A 23,283-nucleotide genomic window follows, 5' to 3' on the forward strand; every position below is an offset into this window, starting at 1 on the left:
GCCCGTCAAACTCAGGTTTCTCCAGAGTTGGGGGGTGTTTAGGGTGTTTTTCCCCCAGCGGCCGAGCCCCGAGTCCCGCCCTCGCCCGTGGGGTGCAGGCTGCCCTCCCCCAACCCCTCTCCACACATAATAATACTGATGGCATTTATTAGGCGCTTACTATGGGCCAAGCACTGTTCTAAGCGCTAGGGAGGTGACAAGGAGCTCAGGTTGTCCCACGGGGGGCTCACAGTCTTCATCCCCATTTCCCAGATGAGGGAACTGAGGCCCAGAGAAGTGAAGTGACTTGCCCAAAGTCACACGGCCGACACGTGGCGGGGGCGGCATTCGAACCCATGACTCCGGACTCCAAAGCCCGGGCTCTTTCCACGGGCGCGGCCGCCAGAGGGCGCGCCCCCCCCCATTCCCCGCTCAGGGCATCTCGCCGGTACCCGCCACCAGAGGGCGCGCCCCCCGATTCCCCGCTCAGAGCATCTCGCCGGCACCGCCACCAGAGGGCGCCCCGCCCCCCCCCCCGCGCTCCCAGCTCAGGGCATCTCGCCGGCGCCGCCGCCAGAGGGCGCGCTCCCCCACTCCCGGCTCAGAGCATCTCGCCGGCACCGCCGCCAGAGGGCGCGCCCCCCCAACTCCCTGCTCAGAGCATCTCGCCGACGCCGACGCCAGAGGGCGCCCCCCCCCAGCCCCCTGCCCGGGCATCCCGCCGGTACCGCCGCCAGAGGGCGCTCCACACCCGCTCCTCGTCGCCCGCCCGGCCGCCACCCCCTCATTCATTCATTCATTCATTCATTCAATCGTCCTTATTCAGCGCCTACTGTGTGCCGAGCACTGTACCATGCGCTGGACAAGTACAAGTTGGCAACAACAGGCTCACTAGTGTAGAAGGGGCCTGGCGGGCTGGGTGGGGGAAGCCGGCGGCCAAGGCCCGGGAGCCGCGGGGGGGAGGAAGGGAGAGAGAGAGGACGGGGTGGAGAGTGGACATTAAAGCCTGGACTGGCTCAGTGGAAAAACCACGGACTTTGGAGTCAGGGGTCATGGGCTCAAATCCCAACTCCGCCACTTGTCAGCTGGGTGCCTTTGGGCCACTCACTTCACTTCTCTGGGCCTCAGTTCCCTCATCTGGAAAACGGGGATTAAGACTGAGCTTCACCTGGGCCAACCTGATCACCTTGCAACCTCCCCGGCGCTTAGAACGGTGCTTTGCACATAGTACGCGCTTAATAAATGCCATCATTATCATTATTCTCTTTGCCTCAGTTACCTCATCTGTAATACGGGGATGAACACGTGGGCCAACCTGATCACCTTGCATCATCATCATCAATCGTATTTATTGAGCGCTTACTGTGTGCAGAGCACTGTACTAGGCGCTTGGGAAGTACAAGTTGGCAACATATAGAGAAAGTCCCTACCCAACAGTGGGTGGCGCATAGAACAGTGCTTTGCACATAGTAAGCACTTAATAAATGCCATCATCATTGTCATTCTGTGTGCCTCAGTTCCCTCATCTCTAAAACGGGGATGAGCACGTGGGCCAACCTGATCACCTTGCAACTTCCCCGGCGCTTAGAACAGTGCTTTGCACATAGTAAGCGCTTAATAAATGTCATCATCATTATTATTCTCCGTGCCTCAGTTCCCTTATCTGTAAAACGGGGATTAAGACTGAGCTCCAGCTGGGCCAACCTGATAACCTTGCAACCTCCCCGGCGCTTAGAACGGTGCTTTGCACATAGTAAGTGCTTAATAAATGCCATCATTATCATTATTCCCTTTGCCTCAGTTACCTCATCTGTAAAAACGGGGATGAACACGTGGGCCAACCTGATCACCTTGCATCATCATCATAAATCTTATTTATTGAGCGCTTACTGTGTGCAGAGCACTGTACTAAGCACTTGGGAAGTACAAGTTGGCAACATATAGAGACAGTCCCTACCCAACAGTGGGCGGCGCTTAGAACAGTGCTTTGCACATAGTAAGCGCTTAATAAATGTCATCATCATTATTATTCTCAGTGCCTCAGTTCCCTTATCTGTAAAACGGGGATGAAGACTGTGAGCTCCACGTGGGCCACCCTGATCACCTCGCAACCTCCCCGGCAGTTAAAACAGTGCTTTACACATAGTAACAACTTAATAAATGCCATTATTGTTATTACTATTATTATTATTCCCCCAGCTCCATCATACTACCCGGCGGATCCCCGTCCGATGCCGTCCCGTCCCGGGGCCTCGGCACTCATTCATTCATTCATTCAATCGTATTTACTGAGCGCTAGTAAGCTTTAATAAACGCCACCATTATTATTCTCTGTGCCTCAGTTCCCTTATCTGTAAAACGGGGATGAAGACTGTGAGCTCCACGTGGGCCAACCTGATCACCTCGCAACCTCCCCGGCAATTAAAACAGTTCTTTGCACATAGTAACGGCTTAATAAATGCCATTATTATTATTACTATTATTATTATTCCCCCAGCTCCATCACACTGTCCGGCGGACCCCCGTCCGATGCCGTCCCGCCCCGGGGCCTCGGCACTCATTCATTCATTCAATCGCATTTACTGAGCGCTAGTAAGCGCTTAATAAACGCCACCATTATTACTATTCTCTGTGCCTCAGTTCCCTTATCTGTAAAACGGGGATGAAGCCTGTGAGCTCCACGTGGGCCAACCTGATCATCTTGCAACCTCCCCGGTGGTTAAAACAGTTCTTTGCATATAGTAACGACTTAATAAATCAAGCCATCAATCAATCAATCGTATTTATTGAGCGCTTACTGTGTGCAGGGCACTGTACTAAGCGCTTGGGAAGTACAAGTTGGCAACGTATAGAGACAGTCCCATTACTATTATTCCTATCATTATTATTCCCCCAGCTCCATCACACTGCCCGGCGGACCCCCGGCGGATGCCGTCCCGCCCCGGGGCCTCGGCACTCATTCATTCATTCAATCGTATTTACTGAGCGCTAGCAAACGCTTACTAAATGCCATCATTATTATTATTCTCTGGACCTCAGTTCCCTTATCTGTAAGCTCCACGTGGGCAAACCTGATCACCTTGCAACCTCCCCGGCGCTTAAAACAGTTCTTTGCCATAATTATTATAATTACAATTATAATTATTATTTTTATTATTATTACTATTATTCCCCCAGCTCCATCACACTGCCCGGCGGACCCCCGTCGGATGCCGTCCCGCCCCGGGGCCTCGGCACTCATTCATTCATTCAACCAATCGTATTTATTGAGCGCTTCCTGTGTGCAGAGCACTGTACTAAGCTCTTGGGAAGTACAAGTCGGCAACATAGAGAGACGGTCCCTACCCAACAGTGGGCTCTATCGTACTTATTGAGCGATTACCGTTTGCAGAGCACTGTACTGAACGCTTAACTCGAAGGCCGGGGGTGGCACCTCTTAGCCGGGGACCCCGTCCCCTCCGGACTTGGGACGACGCCCCCCGGGCCCCTGGCAGTAGAGGGGAGGGCCCCCCGCCCCGAGTTCAATCGACATCAACGACGACCTGGGCCGCCCCCACGTCGCCCCCCACCCCTTCCCCCGGTCCCCCCCGACGGTGCCCCTGTGGCCACAGGCCTCGTGGCCGTGGCGATGGCCCGACACCGACCCGGCCTGGACGGGGCGGCCCTCCACCCTCCCGCCTCTCACCTCGGGTCGCACCAGGAGGGTCGCTCCGCTCCGCTCCTTCCCGGGCTGCGGGGGGCTTGGGATTCCCGCCGAACGAGTCCCCCTTTACCCACCGGAGAGAAAGAGACAAAATGGAAGAAAAGCCAAAAAAAAAAAAAAAAGGAGAAATCAGCCTCAGGGAAACAGGACCCAAATGGAAGAACGAAAAACACACAAAGAAAGGGGAATCGCACAAGAACCGACTCCGAGGGTGCGGCCGCCAAACTCCAAATGAGTTTAGGGTCGGGGGGTCTTCTTGGTCTCCCTACCCGGACCCCCGAAGTCCCCGCCCCGTTGACACCAGAGCCGGTCCTTCCCCAGCTCACCTGCGAAACGCTGTGTGTGTGTGGGGGGGTGTGTGGGTGGGTGGGTTGTGTGTTGTGCGTCTGGGTGTGGATCTGGGTCTACACCGCGGCCATCCCGGGCCCGGAACCCCTTCAGTTCCCACCAACCGTGCACACCCTCCCCAGATTCGGGTGCAAACTCCCTGGAAATAGGCAATTCTCACCTTGGAAAATACCGAATGAGGGCCCTGGAAAAACAAAAAAAAAAACCCCTCACTCTTCTTCCTGACTCTGCGCTAGCCCAGAGAGGGGGGAAAAATGCAATATCTTTTCGAAAGGAGAGAACAGGGCTGAAATTCACATGATGGCGGCCCCTCTAAGGCTTTGGGAGAGTCGAATTAAAGACACCGTCAAGGCACATTCCAGGGCCATGAAATGGTGAGCCCCGGGTGATTTATTATTGTTTATCCCGTGCAAAAAGAACGCGTCCAGGATTCAGGGTGGCTTTTTCCCAAAACTCCTTAGTTATGGACAAATTCATCCAATCGTATTTATTGAGCGCTCACCGTACTAAGCACAAATTCATTCATTCATTCAATCGTATTTATTGAGTGCTTACTGTGCGCTGTACTAAGCGCGTGGGAAGCACAAGTTAGCAACATATAGCAACAACGGTCCCTACTCAACAACGGGCTTGCAGTCATCATCAATCATATTTATTGAGCGCTTACTGTGTGCAGAGCACTGTACTAAGCGCTTGGGAAATACAAGTTGGCAACATATAGAGACAGTCCCTACCCAACAGTGGGCTCACAGTCTAGATGAATGCAAAAGTTAAACGAGAAAGAGAACCTGGCTTTAGAATTGGCTTCGCGGCTTATCTAGCCAGAGAAGCGTATCCCATCAGTTTGAAGTGAATTCCAAGGATGAAGAAGAAACTATCTGATTCAAAAATAACCAGCTGGCAAGTTTTATGAAAGGCTGGAATAGACTGGAGGGTTAGGAGGCAGGTAGAATCCGTGTCAGATTTATAAACTGTACTTTGTGGTGCTTTCCAAAATTAAAAAAAATCACATTCACCCCCCACTTTCCAATGAACAGTACATACTGAATCTCATATTGATGCCCATTGACGAGAAACGGTCTAGGAGGAAACGAGAAGTGCAAAGTTAAAGTGCAAGCACTGATCATTGCAGTGACATCGGGGGTCTCACCTTCCTGCAAAACACACAGTACGGTCACGATTCGGCTGTGCAAAATTGAAAGGCGAGAATTAAGAAGTTATTTCAAGCACACTTGCCTGCTTATTGATATTGTAACTAGAGTTACGAGCAGCGCCATTATACTTTATCCAAGAAAGGGCTCCTTTAGTCTCCCTTTCAGGCTGCAAGAATCAATATTTTAAAATAAATCAAACGAATACTTAATAAGTGCTACACACCAAAGTAGTAAGTGAGTCACACTGGGATTTTTCCTTCGGGCAAAGCTTTCATTTCAATTCACATTTCTATTAATTTCATATACTGGGATTTAACTCAACAAAGACTATCAACTTTGCCACTTACAAGCAGAGTGGGTTTATACTTTTACCTATATGTAAGACTAAAGAACAGACTGTGTGTAACCTTCGCTGCTAAAAGATGTCACGCTTAAATGCACCTTAAAACAGAAAATTATTACCTGTGAAAGGTTCACGGAGAGTTTTCTTTCAAATTATTAATCACTTCACGTTTAATACGTAACTAACCTTTGCTTCCTCCATCTGCATGATATTGGCTTGACAGTCAGAAACACTATCATTGATGTAATCGATGTTTGCAGTTGGTGATTCCATCTCCTCGTTAATGCTATGTACATTTTTATCCCCATCTCCATTCTCTTTGATGGCCTGCTCCCTTCTTTCTGAAAGTTTCTCTCTTCTTTCTGGGAGTTCTTCACGTTGCCATTTCCCACCCACCCCCCAAAAATGGGAAATAAAATTACAAAAGGAAAACGGCTATACAAAGACAACAGATGTTGATTTTTCTGAGGGATTCTGCCAAACAAGATTTCAATGATTTCCCAAGCTAGGTTTTGAAATTGGAACCAAAGGGCTGGAATTATCCAAAATATAGATTTATTCTTTTGTCTGGCAAGAGTGTACTAAATCAGTGCATTCTTAGGTATTTTTAGAGCAAGGACAACAGTGAAATCTCTGATAAGCCAAGCAGCGTGGCTCAGTGGGAAGAGCCCGGGCTTTGGAGTCCAGACGTCATGGGTTCAAATCCCGGCTCTACCAATTGTCAGCTGTGTGACTTTGGGCAAGTCACTTCACTTCTCTGGGCCTCAGTTCCCTCATCTGTAAAATGGGGATTAAGACTGTGAGCTTCACGTGGGACCACCTGATCACCTTGTATCCCCCCAGCGCTTAGAACAGTGCTTTGCACATAGTAAGCGCTTAACAAATACCATCATTATTATCAGTCTCCATATCGGAAGTTGTCATTCTCTGTGACCCTACGTTCAAGTCGTTGCCACTTCATCCGGACAGTTTTTGACGTGAGCGCTCGACGGGTCATTCCCCTTTTCAGGTATTTCTTCCTGTGAACATTTTTATGACATTTTTACCTGAAATTCTTTTAGAATGGATCACCCACGCAACAAATCTTTCAAATTGAGTGTCTCATTTGAGAACAACCCTCGCATGAAAATGCTCTCACACCACCTAGGAAACATCTTACCTGGTTCCACTGGCTGCAGTTGCTGGCAGTGCTTGCACTCTTGCAACAGGAATTCTCATTTTCTGTTAGGATCCAGCCTTAGTCGAATCAGGGTCTCCGGCAGCTACAGTGGAACTCGGGTCTTGAGCAGGAGAATCAGGGGCACTCGGTTTTCGACTAACCTTCCCCGCTACTCTATCAGACATGGGTCTTACTTGCGGCCAAAGAGCTGTTACCTGAAACAGTGAGGAAAATGCATCATTCGCCTCCTCTTTGAAGTCATTCCATTTCTCTCCACAGTCACAAAGATTTCCCGGAAGTAACTGGAGGTTCTGTTCCCCTACCTCTTCGGTTTTATGTCGAAGAAACCACTTCTTGATTTCTTTTCTGAGCTTCCAAAAGCCTGAATTGATGCTGTAAATAACATCAAATAAATCAGGAGTGAAAACAAAGGAAAATCTAGTGTTTACTTTTTAATGCTTTTCCCTTAGACTGTAAGCTCACTGAGGGTAGAGCTTTTACCAACTCTGTTGCACTATACTCTTTCAAGCACATAAAACACTGCAGATAATACGCACTAAATAAATACCACGGATTCGTTGATTGCCTGTGTGTATCTTCTTTCTCTGTCACCTCCCCACCCCAACTACGTATATCTTGTTTATCCATTCAAGTGTCTATAGGATAGAGGTCCATTAGATTGTACACTCTTTTACAACCGGGTATGTGTATCTGTGTTTCTGCGGTTGGTGCTTCCCTAAGTGCTTAGTACAGTGTTTTGTACTCAGTTGATTGTATTTGTATTTATCGTATTTATTGAGCGCTTACTGTGTGCAGAGCACTGTACTAAGCGCTTGGGAAGTACAAGTTGGCAACATAGACAGACGGTCCCTACCCAACAGTGGGCTCACAGTCTAGAAGGAGGAGACAGAGAACAAAACAAAACATTTTAACAAAATAAAATAATTAGAATAAATATGCACAAATAAAATAAATAAAACAGAGTAATAAAATAGAGTAATAAAATAAATAAATAGCTTACTGTGTGCAGAGCACTGTACTAACCACTTGGAAGGTACAGTTCGGCTACAGATAGAGACAATTCCTGCCCAACAATGGGCTCACAGTCTAGAAGCCTGGGAGACAGAAAACAAAACAAACAGACAGGCATCAACAGCATCGATATAAATAGAATTACAGATATATACACATCATTAATAAAATAAATAGAATAATAAATTGTGGAAGATGAAAGAACATTGTAAAACCTGTCTTGTTAATTCAATCAGTAGTATTTATTGAGTGCTTTCTCTGGGCAGAGCACAGTACTGAGCACTCGGGGGAATATAGTAAAGAGAGTAGACACAATCTTTGCCCTCGAGAAGGGTAGAGCGGCACGGCCTAGTGGAAAGGGCATGGGCTTGGAAGTCAGTTCTAATCCCGGCTCCACCACTTGTCTGTCGTGGGACCTTGGGTAAGTCACTTCACCTCTCTGGGCCACAGTGACCTCGTCTGTAAAATGGGGACTATGAGCCCTATGTGGGAAAGCCCTATTGTGCCTGACCATTTAGATTGTTTAATAATAATGATAATTGTGGTTATTTAATTTAATAATTTAATTTAATAATCATGAGAAGCAGCGTGGCTTAGTGGAAAGAGCCCGGGCTTGAGAGTCAGAGATCATGGGTTCTAATCCCAGCTCCGCCTCTTGCCTGTTTGTGTGAACTTGGGCAAGCCACTTCACTTCTCTGTGCCTCAGTTCCCTTATCTGCAAAATGGGGATGAAGACTATGAGCCCCATGTGGACAAACAGATCACTATGGATCTACCCCAGCGCTTAGAACAGTGTTTGGCACATAGTAAATGCTTAACAAATACCATTATTATTAATATTATTATTATTATTTGTTAAGCATCTGTCATATAGTATGCACTTAACAATTAGCCCAATTATTATTTACAAGTTGATGCTTGTAAATACCATCATTTGATTCACTACAGCTTTTAATGTGCACGTTCAATTAGTATCTATGGGCTCTAGATAGAGAGGGAGATGGAGAAAGCAAAAATATGCACCTCTACCCAATCACTTATATACACAGGTACATTTTAATTCATTTTGATTTACTCTTTAATTTACTTTATGTATATATATAGATACATAAACATGTATTTACCTCTATATTTGAAAACCTGCCCATCTGTTTCATTGGGTTCCTGTTTTATTTTGGCTCTTTTGCAAAATACTTTGCAAAATATACTTTTTTGTAAAAGGTTTGTCTTTGCTCCACAATAGTCTACAACCTCCTTGTTACTGCTGTGCTCTCCCAAGAATACATACAGAAGCTTTTTTTTTTAAGATTATTTTATGGGGTGTAAGAATTCTTAAAGTGTTCTTAGGTAAAATAATCTGACTATGTTTAATTACCTGGTTGCCCCTGAACTGAATTTTTTTTTTCTTCATTGGGAATTGCTAACCAGAGAGTGGTAATCAAGGAGGGGAAATCATGAAGTAACACTTTTATTTAACATGTAAAGTAAGACCCACGTGGAGTCTAATTTAGAAGGTGTTTTTTTTTTTTTTTTTTTTACCAAGAATAACCTCTTCTGGTCCCAGAGGAGCAAACTGGAATGAAGCCTACATCAGTAGGCTTGCTAATAAGAACTATGATACAATTATACAATTTGCTTCACTATCACTATTTATTTTCATTTCATCAGTGGAATTTGGAATCGTCTACAGAAATGCATATTTTTAAATGGTAGCCGCAGAAAATAATATATCTTATTGGGCCCAGATTTCAAAATTTTAACAATGTCATTCATTCATTCAATCGTATTTCATTCATTCATTCAATCGTATTTATTGACTGCTTACAATGTGCCGAGCACTCTACTAAGTGCTTTGGAGAGTACAATATAACAACAGACACACTCCCTGCCCACAACGAGCTCACGGTCTACAGGGGGAGACAGACATTTATAGAAACAAATAAATTACAGATATATAAAGATATGCAGCAGATATGCTTCAGGGAAGCAGCATGGCTCAGTGGAAAGAGCACGGGCTTGGGAGTCAGAGATCATAGGTTCAAATCCCGGCTCTGCCAATTGTCAGCTGTGTGACTTTGGGCAAGTCACTTAACTTCTCTGTGCCTCAGTTACCTCTTCTGTAAATGGGGATTAAGACTGTGAGCCCCCTTTGGGACAATCTGACCACCTTGTAACCTCCCCGGCGCTTAGAACAGTGCTTTGCACATAGTAAGCGCTTAATAAATGCCATCATTATTATTATTACGAACATTTGTGCTGAGGGGATGGGAGGGAGGATAATTCTATTTATTTATATTGATGCCTGTTTACTTGTTTCGATGTCTGTCTGCCCCCTGCCCCACCGACTGTAAGCCCATTGTGGGCAGCGATTGTCTCTATTGCTGAACTGTATTTTCCAAGTGCTTAGTACAGTGCTCTGCATGCAGTAAGCGCTCAATAAATACGACTGGTTGAATGAACGAATGAATGAATAACGGAGGATGAAAGAAAGGAGCAAGTCAGTGATGCAGAAGGGAGTGGGAGAAGAGGAGAGGAGGGCTTAATCAGGGAAGTTTTCTTGGAGGAGGTGCTATGTGATTATCTCCTTTACCGGAAGATGTTAAAGAATTTGCTTGTTCTTGCAAACATTCTTTAGTATTGGCAGAGGCAGAATAGCAGGCACCAATAGTCTTAGCCAGGATGGCATGCATGCCTTGTTGGGTTTTTTAAAAAATTATTATTCTTAGTCAATTGATAGAAGACCTTCTTGAGGTAGGTTTTGGAACCTATGATATCGCAAGAAGCTTCAAGATCATTCTAACTTGTGGCTGAGGCCTTGAGAAGTGTCCGAACACTTTCTCATATTGTTCTTCTTATATCTCCCGGACTTTTAAATAATAGTAATAGTATTATAATTATTAAATTATTATTAGCATTACATGCAAACACTGGGGCAAACTACAAGAGAATCATACCGGAACAGTTCCTGTCCCACACCGGGTTCACAGTATAAGAGAAAGAGGGAACAGGGTTGTTGTTTTTTTAATCACCATTTTACATTCAGTCAATTCATTCAATAGTATTTATTGAGCACTTACTGTGTGCAGAGCACTGTACTAAGTGCTTGGGAAGTCCAAGTTGGTAACATATGGAGACGGTCCCTACCCAACAACGGGCTCACGGTCTAGAAGTTTACAGATAAGGAAACCAAGATGCAGGGAAGTTAAGTGGACTTCCCAAATAATAATAATAAAGATAATAATGATGGCATGTATTAGTCACATGGGGCTCCAGACTCCCAGACTCATGCTCTCCCCAATTATCCACGATGCCGCCTTCTAGGTGGGAAGGTTCTCTATTGTAAATTCACCACTACCTCTGTTGGCAGTTCCAGACAGCTTCTTCCTATTACGATTCCCAGTTTTCAGTGGCACGGGGCAACTGTGGCTGTGACAACTTGAAACCCACATAGGGAAAGTAGATCCTGACAAGTCCCAGAGGAGTCGGCGAGAGGCCCGTCTGGGTGACGGGCTGAACTAAAGCCGCGATTTCAAAACCAATAAGCAGCGTGGCTCAGTCACGGGCTCTGGAGTCAGAGGTCATGGGTTCAAATCCCAGCTCTGCCAATCGTCAGCTGTGTGACTTTGGGAAAGTCACTTCCCTTCTCTGTGCCTCAGTGACCTCATCTGGAAAATGGGGATTAAGACTGTGAGCCCCGTGGGACAACCTGATCAGCTGGTAACCTCCCCAGCGCTTAGAACAGTGTTTTGCACATAGTAAGTGTTTACTAAAATGCCATTATATAAAAAAGATCAGTTTCACTGCCTAAAATCAGATTGCAATCAGTGAATCGATCAATGGTATTTACTGAGTGCCGTGTGCAGAGCCCTGTGTTAAGCACTTGGGAGAGTAGAGTACAACAGAGTTGGTAGACACGTTCCCTACCCACAGGGGACCTTACAATCTATAATCAACGTGGAAAACAGCATGACCTAGTGGAAAGAGCACGGGCCTTGGAGTCAGAGGACCTGGATTCTAATCCCGGTTCTCCTACTCGTCTGCTGTACGACTTTGGACGAGTCAAATCACTTCTCCGTACCTCAGTTCCTACACCTGCAGGAAATGGGGATTCAAAAGACTACGACCCCATGTGAAGACTAGAACCCCACGCTGAGAAGCAGCGTGGCTCAGTGGAAAGAGCCTGGGCTTTGGAGTCAGAGGTCATGGGTTCAAGGAATAATAATAATAATAATAATAATAATAATAATAATGATGGCATTTATTAAGCGCTTACTATGTGCAAAGCACTGTTCTAAGCGCTGGGGAGGTTACAAGGTGATCAGGTTGTCCCAAAGGGGGCTCACAGTCTTCATCCTCATTTTACAGATGAGGTAACTGAGGCACAGAAAAGTTAAGTGACTTGCCCAAAGTCACACAGCTGACAATTGGCAGAGGTGGGATTTGAACCCATGACCTCTGATTCCAAAGCCCGGGCTCTTTCCACTGCTTCAAATCCCGGCTCCGCCACCTGTCAGTTGTGTGACTTTGGGCAAGCCACTTAAGTTCTCTGTGCCTCAGTCCCCTCTTCTGTAAAATGGGGATTAAGACTGTGAGTCCCCCGTTGGACAACCTCATCACCTTGTAACCTCCCCGGCGCTTAGAACAGTGCTTTGCACATAGTAAGCGCTTAATAAATGTCATCATTATTATTGTTATGTGGGACAAGGACCGTCTGATCTACCCCTGCGCTTAGAACAGTGTTTGACACACACAGTAAACGTTTAACAGATTCCATTAAAAGAAACAAAAACAAAAACAAAAAATGTATGGGGGCATTACCTTTCATTTAATGTAACATTACTATTAATCATAAAAAATATAGATAATTCAGGAAATAATAATTATCCCATAACTTTTTCCCAGAAATTCCACAGATAATAATAATAATATCAGTAATGATGGCATTTATTAAGCGCTTACTATGTGCAAAGCACCGTTCTAAGTGCTTGATTCCACTAACACAATGATAGCAGTGTCCTAGAGTTAAAAATCCTCCAACCCACGTCTCGTTTCTGTTGGTCTTCTTTAAGCTGCGCAATCTCTCGGTTTCTTCGAGATTCTGTCATCGTGTTCTTCTTTCATTTGTTTCATTAAGCATACCTATAGAGGTAAGCAAGACGAGCTCATTAATACTACATTTCCACATTAAGGAACATGGGAAGTACAATAGACGGCCTATGATCTACCCTGACTCACGGCTTCTTCGAGCCCTCCCTCAGCCCTACAGCACTCTTTCATATTCATTCATTCATTCAATCGTATTTATTGAGCGCTTACTGTGTGTACAGTAGAGCACTGTACTAAGCGCCTGGGAAGTACAAGTTGGCAACGTATAGAGACGGCCCCTACCCAACAATAGGCTCACAGTCTAGAAACGGGCTTACGGTCTAGAAAAGGGCTCACACTCATGTCCACAGCTGTCCGTTATTTATTTATATTAATGTCTATCTCCCCCTCTAAACTGTGAACACGTTCCCTGCCTCTGTTATACAATACTCTCCCAGGAGGTTAGTACAGTGCTCTTCACACTGTAGGCGCTCAATAAATACGACTGATTGGCTGAGATTGTCTAGGTTTAGGCCTACTGCCTCTAAGTAGCCTTCTCCACCACCGACTTGCCTTTCTAGTCTCACCTCTGCCTTCCTGTTTCCAGGAAACTGCCATGGCTCTCTAGACCTATTTTCCCCACTCTCCACCCTACAATGTGGAGTAGGAGCCATTGGCAAGTGTCTGATTGAAGATTCCCATCAGGGAGGTGAGAAAGGAGGAGTGCCTGCACACTTTTTACACTTAATGTACATTAATGTGTTAAAACTATTCTGAAAATTTTACGAGCGCCTGCACACTTTTACGCTTAATGTACGTTAATGTGTTAAAATTACTCTGAAAATTTTACGATAGAAAACTGTATTCAATGACCTGAAGTTTTGATTAACTTGGATCGTACATTTCCCACAAATAGCTGATCTAAAATCTGTTATTCTCTTGTGATTTTGATGTCCAACACAGGAAAATCTATCTTCCAATGTGACACAAAAGGTTTCCATCCTAGATGGCTGAAAAATGTCTAACAAGGAACAGTGAATTTTTAACTCTACTGAATGACAGCCAATCTATCTGTAATCAGAACATCAGGTCAAAGCACAGCATTTGCAATTAAAAATGGAGAACATTTTGCAATCTCCTAGCTTCGCTCTAAATGCCAAGTTTCCCAAACTCCAAATTTAGTGTTTCTTTCAAAGAAAATCTATACCTTTGCCTTTTTCATTTCTGTCGCATCCTGCTGCAATTTCTTCAGCTGTCTTTCATATTGAGTTTGACTTTTCAGCACACGTGCATGCTCTTTCTGAGCAGTCTGGAGTTACTCATGGTCTGTGGCTTCTTATATTCAGATTTAACTTTTTTGGCTTTCTCTTCTGAACAAGATTCCACCAGGCCTTAATGACAAAAGGAAATTTTCTTCTATTAATTTTTACGTAACTTTAGAATTCACGATGAGAGATCATTCAGTGACCTCACAACTACTTTCGATAGCCTGACAACATTCTCTATTCCTCTCACGCTTAATTGTCATTTTGACTGTTGCTATGTTAGATTTCCCAAAGAAAACCCAAGACATGATTTTACGTGGCCTAAATTTAATGGATGAATAGAATATTCTCAATGTTGAAAACATCAATGATGGTCAAATCAAGAAGACTGAACTGACCACTCACTGTGTGCAGAGCGCTCCACTAAGTGCTTGGGATAATACAATACAAATAGAGTTGGTAGATATCTTCCCGGCCCACAAAGACTTTATAGTCTAGAGGGGGAGACAGACATTAAAATAAATTGGCAGATCTGTACATAAGTGCTGTGGGGCTGAGGTTGGGGTGATTATCAAGTATTTAAGGGTTACAGATCCAAGTGAACATGCAAACATCAAGCATATTAAGGGGTACAGATCCAAGAGCATAAGCAAAGCAGAAGGGAGAGGGTGTAGGGGAAATGAGGGATTAGCTGAGGAAGATCTCTTGGAGATGTGACTTCAATAAAGTTTTGAAGGTGGTGAGTTGGGTGGTCTGTCACATCTGAAGGAAAAGGGGAGTTCCAGACCAGAGAGAGGACATGGGCAAAGGATTCAGCGGTGAGAAAGATGAGACTGACGTACATTGAGTAGGTTGGCATTAGAAGAGCAAAGTGTGCAGATTGGTTGTAGTACGAAATTCAGAAAAGATAAGGTAGGAGGGGACAAGTTGATTGAGTTCCCTAAAGCCAACGGTAATGAGTTTCTTTTTGATGTGGAGGCTTGTGGAATTTAAGCGCTTACTATGTGCCAGGCACTGTACTAAGTGATGGGGTGGATATGAGCAAACTGGGTTGGGCGCAGTCCCTGTCTCACATGGGGCTCACAAACTTAATCCCCATTTTAAAGATGAGGTAACAGAGGCACAGAGAAATTAATAGGCTTTCCCAAGGTCACACGGAGGACAAGAGGAAGAGCCGGGGTTAGAAGGTAGGTCCTTCTGACTTCTGGGTCTGTTCCCTACTCACTAGACCACGTTAACTTCAGGGGTGGTGAGGAGCAGGGAGACGTGAACAGAACTTTTTTTTATTAATAGTATCTATAAAAAACACTGTAGGAGTTTACAATTCTGAAATAAACAGCAAATCAACTCATGATCTAGATAGGACACTTGTTCTAATGCACATTTCACGTAGGTCTTACTTGAATTTTTCTTCCCTTAAAAAAATGGAAATGGGAAAATAAAATCACACATAAAGGTAATTACATTAAGTTCCAGTTCTTACCTAAATTCTGAAGCACTTGATCTCTTTCGAGCCGAGTATCCCGAATTTTACGCTGCAGCATCATTACTTTCTCTTCGTACTGCTTCTTCGGGGTCTGCAGCCTTCGCTGACTGTTTTTGAGTCCATCCATCAGCTTTGGCTTTATCGCAATTTCACAAGTAATGTTGGCTAAGTCTGCCTGGTAATTAGCTATTTCAAAAGAAAAGACAAGAAAATCAATAGGCATATGTCAAAAAGGTGTTCCTGAAAGGAAGAGAGGCAAATAAGAGAACAGAAAAATGACCATTTCTAATTCACTCAGGGTGTAACGTGAGAGTTATTTGGGCCCACCACACAGAGCTTGAAGATACTGACTGCTCTCAGGGCCTGAGACATCAGATACCAACCGTATTAAGGATGAAAAGGAACAACATATTGATTAAATGGAATAACGGGCCAAACAAAACATTGTCATCTGTGAAGCTCAGGAAACCCTGCGGGCTTATTTGGGACAGCAGACTTATAATATCCTTCTAGGGGATAGAGACAAGAAGGCCCTGAAGAGCCTGGCGTTGACACTGAAGATACAGCTTCCGAAAATTGGAAAATGCTGCAAATCTTCAGCATTCTGTTCCCTTCGATTGTCATAGATAGCAGCGTGGCTCAGTGGAAAGAGTCCGGGCTTTGGAGTCAGAGGTCATGGGTTCAAATCCCGGCTCTGCCAATCGTCAGCTGTGTGACTTGGGCAAGTCACTTAACTTCTCTGTGCCTCAGTTACCTCATCTGTAAAATGGGGATTAAGACTGTGAGCCCCACATGGGACAACCTGATCACCTTGTAACCTCCCCAGCGCTTAGAACAGTGCTTTGCACATAGTAAGCGCTTAATAAATGCCATTATTATTATTATTATTATTATTATTATTATTATTATTGAAAACCAAGTGGGAAGGAGGAGGGGGTGGCCAGATAAACAGTGAAGAAAACAAGGCCATGTGCATGTAGACTCAGGGCAGCCCTGACAACCACTGACAACTAGAGACAGCAGATATCAGGGACCAGGGGGAGCAGACTGCCCACTTAGAACATTAATTCATTCATTCAGATTTACTGAGCACTTCCTGTGCGCAAAGCAGTGTACTAAGCGCTTGGGAGAGTACAATATAACAATAAACAGACACATGCCCTGCCCACAACAAGAACACGGATTCCGGGGCTGAGTTCCAGCTGGTTCTGGTTTACTTCTGACAGATGATGCTTTTTTAATAATAGTAATGATCAGGATGGTATTTGTTAAGCGCTTATTATATGCAAGTCACTGTTCTAAGCGCTCGGGGGGATACAAGGTTAACAGGTTGTACTGTACTCTCCCAAGCGCTTAGTACAGTGCTCTGCATAAAGTAAGTGCTCAATAAATAGAATTGACTGACTGATCTTTTCTTCTCTGGATGAGAATGGCTTTCTTGAACTTTCTCCCTCAAGAGCACACAATCTTCACACACCCAGAATAGAAATATCTAAAGTGCCAGATATTTTTAACCATGTTACACATTTTTACTCCAGATAGTTAGGTAAAGTCTATTAAAACCTTTAATTTCTTGATCATTAAGCATTCTATGGGGTCTTTTTCTGTCGGGCCACAAATACAGAAAGCAATGAGATTAGAATCAGTGCTGGATTAAGGTTTGGAATAATAAAAATGCATTCTTGTGGGGAGAAGCAACGTTCTTAGATTATCCTCCCTCACTTTCATTCAGTTGTACTTCCCAAGCGCTTAGTACAGTGCTCTGCACACAGTAAGCACTCAATCAATACGATTGATTGATTGATGGATTCAATCATATTTATTGAGCGTTTACTGTGTGCAGAGCACTGTACTAAGCGCTTGGGAAGTACAAGTTGGCAACATAGAGAGACGGTCCCTGCCCAACAGCGGGCTAACAGTCTAGAAGGGGGAGACAGACAACAAAACAAAACATATTAACAAAATAAAATAGAATAAATATGTACAAGTAAAATAAATATATAAATAGAGTAATAAATACGTACAAACATATATACATATATACAGGTGCTGTGGGGAGGGGAAGGAGGTAAGATGGGGGGGGTGTCACTTCACTGACCCCAGATACCACAAGGTCCCACTGAGTAATAATAATTATAACTGTGGCACAGATCTCAACAATATGGTGGGTGGGTGGGTGTGCTGCCAGAGGATGAGGGGACGAGTAGAGAAGATACATCTAAGTGCTCAGAGGGTAAAGATTCAGGGTGGAGAGATGAAGGTTTAATCAGGGATGGTCTCCTGAAAAAGATGTGACTTGGGAAGGGATTTGAAGATGGGAAGAATGCAGGTCTGTTCTAGACTGTGAGTCCGTTGTTGGGTAGGGACCATCTCTATATGTTGCCAACTTGGACTTCCCAAGCGCTTAGTACAGTGCTCTGCACACAGTAAGCGCTCAATAAGTACGATTGAATGAATGAATAAATATGACCAGCCATCCCAGACAGTGAGGAAAAAGGTTACGACAGAAATCTTTCCAGGAGGTCTCCAAACTATGCCATCTTGGGTTTAAGAAAGAGTCCCTGGGGGTGCCTAGAAGATAGAGATAGAGAGTGCAGCATGGCCTAGTGGATAGAGCCGAAGCCTGGGAGTCTGTAGGTCACAGACTCTAATCCTGGATCCACCACTTGTCTGCTGCGTGACCTTGGGCAACTCACTTCACTTCCCTGTGCCTCATTTACCTCATCTGTAAAATGTGGATTGATACTGTGAGCCCCGCATGGGGCAGGGATTATGTCCAACTCGATTTGCTTGTAACCACCTCAGAGCTTAGTACAGTGCCTGGCTCATAGTAACAAATACCATTATTATTATTATTATTATTATCATCATCATCATCATCAATGGAAGGGTCCTGGGCTGGAGCAAGATTTCCAGAGCAGCCCTGTCCCCCACAGAGATGTTCCAGGGGGACTGTCCCAAAGAGACATTCTGGGATTGGCCCACAATTCTGAGACAGTGACTGCAGAAATTCCAGAATACTGCGGAAGCAGCATAACTTAGTGGAAAGAGCACGGGCTTGGGTTCTTTAGAGAAGCAGCATGGAAAGAGCACGGGCTCTGGAGTCAGAGGTCATGGGTTCAAATCCCGGCTCCGCCACTTGTCAGCTGTGTGACTTTCGGCAAGTCACTTAACTTCTCTGGGCCTCAGTTCCCTCATGTGGAAAATGGGGGTTAAGGCTGTGAGTCCCCCATGGGACAACCTCATCACCTTGTAACCTCCCCAGCGCTTAGAGAAGCAGCGTGGCTCCGTGGAAAGGGAACGGGCTCTGGAGTCAGAGGTCATGGGTTCGAATCCCGGCTCTGCCACTTGTCAGCTGTGTGACTTTGGGCAAGTCACTTAACTTCTCTGGGCCTCAGTTCCCTCATCTGTAAAATGGGGGTTAAAACTGTGAGCCCCCCCGTGGGACAACCTCATCACCTTGTAACCTCCCCAGCGCTTAGAACAGTGCTTTGCACATAGTAAGCGCTTAATAAATGCTATCATTATTAATAAATGCTATCATTAATCAATCAATCAATCGTATTTATTGAGCACTTACTGTATGCAGAGCACTGTACTAAGTGCTTGGGAAGTAGAAGCTGGCAACATATAGAGACAGTCATCATCATCAATCGTATTTATTGAGCGCTTACTATGTGCAGAGCAGTCCCTACTCAACAGCGGGCTCACAGTCTAGAAGGGGGAGACAGAGAACAAAACCAAACATACTAACAAAATAAAATAAATAGAATAGATAGGTACAAGTAAAATAAATAAATAAATAAATAGAGTAATAAATATGTACAAACATATATACATATATACAGGTGCTGTGGGGAAGGGAAGGAGGTAAGATGTGGGGGATGGAGAGGGGGACGAGGGGGAGAGAGAGGGGGAGAGGAAAGAAGGGGCTCAATCTGGGAAGGCCTCCTGGAGGAGGTGAGCTCTCAGCAGGGCCTTGAAGGGTGGAAGAGAGCTAGCTTGGCGGATGGGCAGAGGGAGGGCATTCCAGGCCCGGGGGATGACGTGGGCCGGGGGTCGATGGCGGGACAGGCGAGAGCGAGGTACAGTGAGGAGATTAGTGGTGGAGGAGCGGAGGGTGCGGGCTGGGCAGTAGAAGGAGAGAAGGGAGGTGAGGTAGGAGGGGGCGAGGTGATGGAGAGCCTTGAAGCCCAGGGTGAGGAGTTTCTGCCTGATGCGCAGATTGATCGGTAGCCATTGGAGGTTTTTGAGGAGGGGAGTGATATGTCCAGAGCGTTTCTGGACAAAGATAATCCGGGCAGCAGCATGAAGTATGGATTGAAGTGGAGAGAGACACGAGGATGGGAAATCAGAGAGAAGGCTAGGAAGGGGCTCAGTCTGGGAAGGCCTCCTGGAGGAGGGGAGCTCTCAGTAGGGCCTTGAATGGAGGAAGAGAGCTAGCTTGGCGGATGGGCAGAGGGAGGGCATTCCAGGCCCGGGGGAGGACGTGGGCCGGAGGTCGATGGCGGGACATCCTGGCTGAGTAGGTGCGAATGAGGTTGTCCTTAGTGTAACTTGGTGATAACGAGAGCCTTTTTCCCGGGGTGGGGGCGGGGGGGAGAGTCAGTCAGGACCGGACCGGGAAAGGGGGTTGGGGGGCACTATAAGGAAGGTCGCTTAAGTCGGGGCGGGGGGGGGTTGGGGGGTGGATTAATCCCACCTCTGCCACTTGTCTGCCATGTGACCTTGGGCAAGCCACTTCACTTCTCTGTGCTTCAGTTACCTCATCTGTAAAATGGGGACAAAAAGTGCGAGCCCCACGTGAGACAACCTGATTATCCTGTATCCACCCCAGCACTTAGAACTGTACTTGGCACATAGCGCTTAACAAATACCATAATTATTATTATTATTACTACGCACTTCACCATGGTGTGGGGCCATCTCAGTGGTTGATACAGTGCAGGACAGGAAGTGATCCCGGGCTGGACCAGAATTCCAGCAGCCGCAATTCCAGCCCCCTCCCCAAAGAGATGAATTCATGGTCCATCCCCAGATTAGCTTCAGACACTGGTCACAGAGAGATCTATTGCGGGGGGTCAGGGGAGGGGGAGAAGGTGAATGGCGGGGAAAACCCCTTCTGTGGGACCCTAAAACTGATTCAACAATGAGCAACATAAACTATTAACCTTCAGTTGATGGCTGAATTGATGTAAAAAATTCTACCAACTGGAAATCTGAAGTATTGTTATTTTAATAATAATAATAATAATAATGTGGAATTTGTTAAGCGCTGGAACGAGCACGGGCTTTGGAGTCAGAGGTCATGGGTTCAAATCCCGACTCCGCCACATTTCTGCTGTGTGACCATGGGCAAGGCACTTAACTTCTCTGAGCCTCACCTACCTCATCTGTAAACTGGGGATTAAGACTGTGAGCCCCACGTGGGACAACTTGATCACCTTGTATTCCCCCTCAGCTCTTAGAACAGTGCCCTGCACATAGTCAGCGCTTAACAAATGCCATTATTATTAGTAGTAGTATTGTTATTAGTAGTAGTAGTATTATGTGCAAAGCACTGTTCTAAGCGCTGTGGAGGATACAAGGTGATCAGCCTGTCCCATGTGGGGCTCACAATTTTAATCCCCATTTTACAGAGGAGGTAACTGAGGCCCAGAGAAGTGAAGTGACTTGCCCGAAGTCACATAGCTGACAGCTGGTGGAGCCGGGATTTGAACCCCTGACCTCTGACTCCAAAGCCCGGGCTCTTTCCACTGAGCCATGCTGCTTCTCTAATGTCACCAAGGAACTTGGAAATAGTTAACTTTCATTCATTCATTCATTCAATCGTATTTATTGAGCACTTACTGTGTACAGAGCACTGTACTAAGTGCGTGTTTACTGTGTGCACAGCACTGTACTAAGCGCTTGGGAAGTACAAGTCAGCAGCATATAGAGACGGTCCCTACCCAACAACGGGCTCACAGTCTAGAAGGGGGAGACAGACAACAAAACAAAACATGTGGACAGGTTGCAAGATGTCAGAACAAATAGAATTAAAGCTAAACTTTATGATGGGATTTATAAAAAGCTTACTCCTAAAGGAAAACAATTCTGCGATTTATAAAAAGCTTACTCCTCAGGGAAAATAATTCTGAAACTAATGAAATTAACAGTATACATTCAAACACAAATAACTCTCTCAGTGGATCCCTGAAACCAGGCCCTTGGAAATAGATGAGAGAAGAGTTTCGCTTTCATACCTGTTTTCCCCCAGGGGGTCCTTGTTAGTTTGGAATCCTGAAAGGGTACATGAATGGCCTCTTTACTCTTATCTCCCAGGGTACTTAATACATTGCCAAGTGCCAACTGAAAGAAATGAAAAATGATATTACCAAAACAATCTTAGGGAAAAAAATCACTCCAATTATACACAACTTATAATTAAAAAAAATTTAAATTTTGGATTGAAAGCCAATTTTACTGGATTTGGTCAATTTGAGATTATAGTTTACCAGTTTTAGGATGAAATCCTGATGCATATTACTGTATAATACTGTATATATTACTGTATATATATTACTGGAGAAGCAGCGTGGCTCATTGGAAAGAGCACGGGCTTTGGAGTCAGAGGTCATGGGTTTGAGTCCCGGCTCCGCCACATGTCTGCTGTGTGACCTTGGGCAAGTCACTTAACTTCTCTGAGCCTCAGTTCCCTCATCTGTAAAATGGGGATTAAGACTGTGAGCCCCACGTGGGACAACTTGATCAACTTGTATCCCCCCAGCGCTTAGAACAGTGCTCTGCACATAGTAAGCGCTTAACAAATGCCATCATCATCATTATAATTTGTCCAATTTAGATTTGACCTGAGGATTCTTGGAATATTGTTGCTTCAATGTGGATAACCTCTAGCACCCTTGGACTTCTGGTGTGTCATTTGGTGCCCTCAAATAATTGGATGAGTTTTTCTTGATTTAATAAAACAATGAATAACTGCTAAGCCTCTGATATTGCAAAAGTATTCACCCATGGAAAAAAACCAACACACAGACTTTAACACAAAACATAGGCTAAGTTTACTTTGGTGAGTTATTTCTTTATAAATATTAAACAACATTTAGAGATTAAATGCATCTCAGCTCCATTAAACGCCAGAATAACATGAACTCTAACAAGAAATACCACTAGATAGCTTGGTTTGTAACTATTTTTCAAAAGCAATTTAGCAAGTTCTAATGGCACTGTCTACCTTGATCGACACATTAGTTACTACAAATACATTTTTATTAGTCCTATTTCAAAGCAATGTATCCTTAATTATTTGGCTTACTTCTCAAATTATCTTACATTTATCTATTTTTAAAGAAGCAGCGTGGCTCAGTGGAAAGAGCCCGGGCTTGGGAGTCAGAGGTCATGGGTTCAAATCCCAGATCCACCAATTGGCAGCTGTGGGACTTTGGGCAAGTCACTTAACTCCTCTGGGCCTCAGTTACCTCATCTGTAAAATGGGGATGAAGACTGTCAGCCCCACATGGGACAACCTGATCACCTTGTAACCTCCCCAGCGCCTAGAACAGTGCTTTGCACATAGTAAGTACTTAATAAATGCCATTATATTTATATTTATTTTACCTCATTTGTAAAATGGAGATTAAGAGGGTAAGCCCCCTGTGGGACAACCTTATCACCTTGTAACCTCCCCAGTGCTTAGAACAGTGCTTTGCACATAGTAAGCGCTTAATCT

At 45.0% G+C, this 23,283-nt stretch overlaps 2 protein-coding genes across 8 annotated transcripts in view; both read right to left on the reverse strand.

Annotated features, from left to right (window-relative positions):
* Window positions 1-23,283, reverse strand: part of LOC119923599 (platelet-derived growth factor receptor alpha-like) — a gene marked incomplete at its 3' end in the record, with an annotated part of 94,002 nt that overhangs the window by 12,522 nt on the left and 58,197 nt on the right. The gene's annotated exons all lie outside the window — the stretch shown is intronic.
* The window catches only part of LOC119923600 (kinesin-like protein KIF21A), a 44,569-nt gene continuing 27,670 nt past the window's right edge, over window positions 6,385-23,283 (reverse strand). The window contains exons 3-8 of one of the 7 annotated variants that reach the window (XM_038742938.1): window positions 15,552-15,740; window positions 14,011-14,194; window positions 12,678-12,857; window positions 7,010-7,079; window positions 6,687-6,901; window positions 6,386-6,546 (exon numbers count right to left, since the gene is read on the reverse strand). In XM_038742938.1, coding sequence (XP_038598866.1) covers window positions 14,082-14,194; window positions 15,552-15,740 — 302 coding nt within the window. In that variant the 3' untranslated portion in view covers window positions 6,386-6,546; window positions 6,687-6,901; window positions 7,010-7,079; window positions 12,678-12,857; window positions 14,011-14,081. Of the gene's footprint in view, window positions 6,547-6,686; window positions 6,902-7,009; window positions 7,080-12,677; window positions 12,858-13,676; window positions 13,748-14,010; window positions 14,195-15,551; window positions 15,741-23,283 lie in introns of those variants that run through there. The other 6 variants (XM_038742939.1, XR_005448902.1, XM_038742940.1 and 3 more) reach the window with 6 other exon arrangements.

Source organism: Tachyglossus aculeatus, unplaced genomic scaffold, assembly GCF_015852505.1.
Source record: "Tachyglossus aculeatus isolate mTacAcu1 unplaced genomic scaffold, mTacAcu1.pri scaffold_203_arrow_ctg1, whole genome shotgun sequence".
NCBI classification, from domain to species: domain Eukaryota; kingdom Metazoa; phylum Chordata; class Mammalia; order Monotremata; family Tachyglossidae; genus Tachyglossus; species Tachyglossus aculeatus.